Source organism: Salvelinus sp. IW2-2015, unplaced genomic scaffold (assembly GCF_002910315.2).
Source record: "Salvelinus sp. IW2-2015 unplaced genomic scaffold, ASM291031v2 Un_scaffold4149, whole genome shotgun sequence".
In the NCBI taxonomy this organism is placed as follows: Eukaryota; Metazoa; Chordata; class Actinopteri; order Salmoniformes; family Salmonidae; genus Salvelinus; species Salvelinus sp. IW2-2015.
Genome location: NW_019945421.1, coordinates 20219 through 26877, shown reverse-complemented (window position 1 = coordinate 26877; position 6659 = coordinate 20219). Strand labels below are relative to the sequence as shown.

Below are 6659 nucleotides of genomic sequence, written 5' to 3'. Positions count from 1 at the left end.
GAGTTTGGTCTACCTCCACTGGTATGCCACCCCACCTGGAGTTTGGTATACCCCACTGGTATGCCACCCAGCCCTGGAGTTTGGTATACCTCCACTGTATGCCATCCAGCCCTGGAGTTTGGTATACCTCCACTGGTATGTCATCCAGCCCTGGAGTTTGGTATACCTCCACTGGTATGTCATCCAGCGCCTGGGAGTTTGGTCTACCTCCACTGGTATGCCATCCAGCCCTGGAGTTTGTATGCCTCCACTGGTATGCCATCCAGCCCTGGAGTTGGTTTATACCTCCACTGGTATGCCATCCAGCCCTGGGAGTTGGTATACCTCCACTGTATGCCATCCAGCCCTGGAGTTTGTATTACATTTACATTTACATTTAAGTCATTTAGCTGACGCTCTTATCCAGAGCGACTTACAAATGGAAAGTTCATACATATTCATCCTGGTCCCCCCGTGGGGAATGAACCCACAACCCTGGCGTTGCAAAGCCCATGCTCTACCAACTGAGCCACACGGGACCTCCACTGGTATGTCATCAGCGTTGAGTCGTGTGTAGTAGTGGTGTAGTAGTGGTTAGTAATGGTCTAGTATGGGTCTAGTAGTGGGTGTATGTAGTGGTCATAGTAGTGATGTAGTAGTGGTCTATGTGGTGGTGTAGTAGTGTATAGTAATGGTCTAGTAGTTCTAGTAGTGGTGTAGTAGTGGTCCAGTAGTGGTCTAGTAGTGTATAGTAGTGTACCTGTCATCCCAGCAGGGTTTGGTGTAGTAGTGGTATAGTAGTGGTATATAGTGTACCTGTGGATCCCAGCAGGGTCTTTGGTGTGAAGCGTAGTAGTATGGTCTAGTAGTGGTCTGAGTTATGTGTATAGTAGGTGTACCTGTGATCCAGCAGGGTCTTTGTGTAGTAGTGGCGTAGTAAGTGTTGTAGTAGTGTAAGTAGTGGTGTAGTAGTGGTCTAGTAGTGGTCTAGTTATGTACTGTGATCCCAGCAGGGTCTTGGTTGTAGTAGTGGTATAGTATGGTCTAGTATGGGATATGAGTAGTGGTGTCTAGTAGTGGCTCTAGTAGTGTCTAGTAGTGTACCTTGTATCCCAGCAGGTCTTGTGTAGTAAGTGGTATAGTAGTGGGTGTAGTAGTGGTGTAGATGGTCTAGTATGGTTGTAGTAGTGTGTAGTAGTGTATTTGTAGTAGTGGTGTAGTAGTGGTTATAAGAGTGTTAGTAGTTGTCTAGAGTGTACCTGTGATCCCAGCAGGGTTTTGGGTAGTGAGTGGTATAGTAGAGCTATGAGTTAGTAGTAGTGTACCTGTGATCCCAGCAGGGTTTTGGTGTAGTAGTGGTATAGTAGGTGATAGTAGTGGTATAGTAGAGGTATAGTAGAGTGACCTGTGATCCCAGCAGGTTTTGTTTAGTAGTGTATAGTAGTGGTCTAGTAGTGTATAGAGAGGTATAGTAGGTTACCGTGTGATCCAGCAGGTTTTGGTTAGTAGTGGTATATAGTGGTCTATAGTGTACCTGTGATCCCAGCAGGTCTTTGTGTAGTAGTGGGTATAGTAGTGTATAGTAGTGGTCTAGTAGTGGTTCTAGTAAAGTGGTCTAGTAGTGGTATAGTATGTACCTGTGATCCAGCAGGGTCTTTGTGTAGTAGTGCGCGTAGTATGTGGTGTAGTAATGTGGTATAGTATGGTATAGTAGTGGTGTATAGTGGTCTAGTAGTGTACCTGTGATCCCAGCAGGGTCTTGGTGTAGTAGGTATAGTAGTGGTCTAGTAGTGGTCTAGTAGTGGTGCTAGTAGTGTACCTGTGATCCCAGCAGGGGTTTTGGTGTAGAGTGCGTTATAGTAAGAGGTAAAGTAGGACCTGTGATCCCAGCAGGGTTTTGGGTAGGTGTAGTAGTGGTATAGTAAGTGTGTATGATTAGTGGTTGTAGTAGTGACCGTGATCCCAGCAGGGTCTTGGCGTTACAGTAGTGTATAGTTAGTGACCTGGTGATCCCACAGACGTTCTTGGTTGGTGTAGTAGTGGTGTAGTAGTGGTGTAGTAGTGGTATAGTAGTGTACCTGTGATCCCAGCAGGGTCTTGGTGTAGTAGTCCTGGGGCATAAAGACCTCTACGATAGTGATGAGACACCAGAAAGCATCCTCCTGGTCCAGGTACAGCAGAGCTATGGCTGCCAGCCTGGGAGAGGAGAACACTGATGATCATAGCACTGACAGAAGATCAGGGAAAACAACAGGTTGGGGACAGCACAGGGTCAGCTGCGGTGTTGAAAACAACATATATAGTAGCACCTCTAGTTATCTGGAGTGGTACGGAGAGCGTGATCACACAGTCGTCCGGAACAGCTGATGCTCTCATGCATGCTTCAGTGTTGCTTGCCTCGAAGGGAGCATGGAAGTAATTTAGCTCGTCTGGTAGGCCCGTGTCACTGGGAAGCCCGCTCCTGTGCTTCCCTTTGTAGTCTGTAACAGTTTGCAAGCCCTGCCACAGGGGCTTTGATAGTTCGTCGGAGGGCATATCAGGATTTCTTATAAGCTTCCGGGTTGGAGTGCCAGTCCTTGAAAGCGGCAGCTCTAGCCTTTAGCTCAGTGTAGATGCTGCCTGTAATTCATGGCTTCTGGTTGGGATTTGTACGTACGGTCACTGTGGGGACGACGTCATCGATGCACTTATTGACGAAGCCAATGACTGATGTGGTGTACTCCTCACTGCCATCGGAGGAATCCCGGAACACATTCCAGTCTGTGCTAGCAAAACAGTCCTGTAGCTTAGCATCTGACCACTTTTTTTATTGACCGAGTGACTTGTGCTTCCTGCTTTAATTTCTGCTTGTAAGCAGGAATCAGGAGGATAGAATTATGGTCAAATTTGCCAAATGGAGGGTGAGGAAGAGCTTTGTATGTGTCTCTGTGTGGAGTACAGGAGGTCTAGAGTTTTATTCCCTCTGGTTGCACATTTAACATGCTGATAAAAATGCGGTAAAACTGATTTAAGTTTCCCTGCATTAAAGTCCCCGGCCACTAGGAGCGCCGCCTCTGGATGAGCGTTTTCCTGTTTGCTTATGGCGGTATACAGCTCYTTGAGTGKMGTSTTAGTGCCAGCATCGGTCTGTGGTGGTATGTAGACAGCTACAAAAAATATAGATGAAAACTCTCTTGGTAGATAGTGTGGTCTACAGCTCATCATGAGATACTCTACCTCAGGCGAGCAAAACCTTGAGACTTCCATTGATATTGTGCACCAGCTGTTGTTTACAAATATACATAGACCGCCACCCCTTGTCTTACCAGACGCCGCTATTCTATCCTGCCGATACAGCGTATAACCTGCCAGCTGTATGTTGATAATGTCATCGTTCAGCCACGACTCCGTGAAGCACAAGATTTTTTAATGTCCCGTTGATAGTTTAATCTTCCTCGTAGGTCGTCGATATTATTTTCCATTGATTGCATGTTAGCTAGTAGAATGGAAGGCGGAGGGGTTTATTCGATCTCCTACGAATCATCAGAACGCAGCCCAACCTCCGCCCCCTTCTTCTCCGTCTTCTCTTCACGCAAATTATGGGGATTTGGGCCTTTTCCRGGGAAAGCAGTACATCGTTCACGTCGGGCTCGTTAAAGGAAAAAAAAGCTGTTTGTGGTGAGTAATCGATGTCCTGATGTCCATATAGGGCTATATGTCCACATACAGCCCTATATACTAGAAGTATGACATATAGCCCAGCCCTATATACTAGGAGTATTACATATAGCCCTATATACAAGTACTGTAGTAATAGAATGGTAGTCATACTGCAGTAATCATGTACCTGTTGAGTCCCTGGCAGTATCCTATGTCAGGGTTCCTCCAGGAGAAGGCGAGCAGGACATTACGTAGTTTCTGTATTCCGTCGGCGCCGGGGGAGGAGTAGTGTTTGTTGTTAGGCAAGGTCCTCAGCAGATCAAGCTCTATCTGTTTGGAGGCGGGATTAGGCTTGTCTCTGGCCACACCCAGTAAGGTCTCGTAGTAGTTTGGAGCCAGGCTGTCACGGAACTTCCTGGTGTGGTAGGATACGCACCAGCGCCACACCTGGGAAGAGGGTGGGAGGAAGTAGAGTCATTGATTAATTTATGCTTGCATACCTCTATTTATTTTTGGCTGAGAAAAAAAAAAAAAAACTGAGTCCAGAACCATACTTATTAACAGGTTAGCCAGACTCATTTCCCTGAGCACGTTTACCACATTTCATCACTGAGTGGAACAAACACGTGGCCGTTATAGCGCCTCTTGAGTGTTTCGATTTGTTGAGTCTCGACAGTGCTGAAATATGATGAATATCCGTGTTGGACTTACATGCATTTATGTGCCAGACCTCGCCCACGTGAATATTTATTGGTCAGTAGCAGCTGTGAAGGAAATGTTGAAGAGACAGCCTTGAACATTAGCATCTTGTCTTTGGTGTCATTACCAAGCACAGGCAGTAACCAAGGACTGTTTCAGATATGAGGGGACCTCCTCCTTAGGACCATCTGGCAGAACACCCAGAATATGTTCTCTAGGTTAAGATGGGAGACGGAGACAGTAGGAGCCAATCCAATGAATGATGTGTATGTCGGGTTAGAAAGCGTATATACGCCTCTARATGTAAGGAACACCCTCTAGAGAGCACCTCAGACCGGGACTTTATGTATCCAAGTTCGACTGGGACCTCTCCAGCTTGCTGACAGAGTGATTCATTTAATATTGACTTAGAGTGTCCTGTGTTGAACGTCCACGACACGGCCATGTTGTTTGAGATGCTATCTTGGAAAAACAGAATTGGTGAGGGCTTGGTCCATAGATGCCATGTATCAACTTTTGTGCAGATTGATCATTTGGTGGCAAAGGAGTAGCGTTTTAAGAATAGTTCATCAAATTCAAAAAGGCCATTTACCGGAACTTATGGGTCCTTAAAAAAATATATATTGTGAGGAAGGTGACCTACAGAATATAGCGAATTTTAGGACTCTAGCTCAAAAGGAACAAGGAGATCGAGCTTTCAAAGTTTCATTTTTAATAGCTTGTTATAGCGCCACCATGTGGCCAATTGCCATTGCGTCGCATGACAGGGTTGCAGCATCTCACGGGAATTAGCATTTTTTCACCAATTGGCAGAAGGAAAATAATAATCAATGGCAACAAATACAAGAGGGTCTCACCAGCTTTCCTGCTTGAACCCCAAGCAGCATTGCCGGGGTTCAGCTGTGTGTCCACTGTGACACCATGAGGAAAAATTGGGCACATTGCACTAGGACCAGTTACTTCTGTACTGTTTACCACACTTGCCAAATATCAGAAGACAAAATCAAACTGATGCCTTTAAGGTATTTTGGACCATATTCAATGATGTTGACTACTTTTATACGTCTTCTCCAGGACCTCTATACCGGCAACAAATATGGTACATACTGTAGCATCTATGTACCCATGTTTTTAAACGCAAAATGTGGCTGCTATGAGCCYATGAGCTTGCATTCATGTTTTTTTCCTGTTCAACAGCCGCCACCATGCAGCGAAACTCAACCATACTTTACAGGTCAGCTAAAGTCATATCCGTGAGCATGTGTGCCAAATYTTTATTGGTCAGTAGCGGCCATGTTGTTTMAAATTCTAGCCTAGAAAAACATAATTTGTGAGAGCTTGGTACATAAAGATGCCATGTATCAACTTTCAATAACAAATTAAATATGGTTTCACCCACCGTTGCTGCTTGAACCCCTAATTTAACGATTAATGATGATATCGTACCTTGGAGCGGTGGACATGTGGCTATAAAGTATACGATAAGTCCGACCTTGAGCGGTGGGAACATGTGGCTATAAAGGTTATTGATATCGTACCTTGGAGCGGTGGACATGATGGCTATACAGTTAATAGCTGATATTCGTAACCTGGAGCGGTGGATAATGTGGCTATAAAGATATACTGATAGTCAGTAGCCTTGGAGCGGTGGACATGAGGCGATAAAGTATACCTGATCATCGAGCTACTTGGAGCGGTGGACATGAGGCTATAAGTATTGATATCGCTACCCTTGGAGCGGTGGAATGGGCTATAAAGTATATGATATCGACCTTGGAGAGGTGGACATTGAGGTTATATAGTATAATACTGTACCTTGGAGCGGTGGACATGTGGCATATAAAGTATATATATCGTACTTGGAGCGGTGGACATGAGGCTATAAAGTAATATATATCGTACCTTGGAGCGGTGGACATGAGGCATAAGTATAGTGATATCGTACTTGAAGCGGCTGTGACGATGGTGGCTATAATATATGATGAATTCGTATCCTTGGAGCGGTGGATCATGTGGCTATACAATAGATGATATGGATGTCGTACCTGAGCGTGGGACTGAGTGCTCATATAATATATTATATCGACCTTTGGAGCGCTGGATGCATGGGGCTATACTAGTTATGATATCGTCGTAACTGGAGCGGTGGACATTGGGCCTTAATAAAGTAATATATGTATGAGTCGCGGGATAAGTATATTGATGTACCTTTGGAGCGGGTGGTCATGTGGCTATATAAGTATAAGTGATAGTCGTGACCTTGAGCCGTGTGGAATGTGGCTGATAAGTAATGATATCGTAGCTTGGATGGCGGTGGACATGGTGGATAAAGGTATATGATA

The 6659-nt window shown here is 45.2% G+C and overlaps 1 protein-coding gene across 1 annotated transcript in view; it reads right to left on the bottom strand.

Moving 5' to 3' along the window:
- The window catches only part of LOC112076940 (TBC1 domain family member 2B), a 20264-nt gene extending 14021 nt beyond the window's left edge, over window positions 1-6243 (bottom strand). The window contains exons 1-3 of the mRNA XM_024143571.2: window positions 6220-6243; window positions 3806-4065; window positions 2058-2175 (exon numbers count right to left, since the gene is read on the bottom strand). Coding sequence (XP_023999339.1) covers window positions 2058-2175; window positions 3806-4065; window positions 6220-6243 — 402 coding nt within the window. The remainder of the gene's footprint in view (window positions 1-2057; window positions 2176-3805; window positions 4066-6219) is intronic.
- Between the last annotated feature and the right edge of the window lie 416 nt (window positions 6244-6659).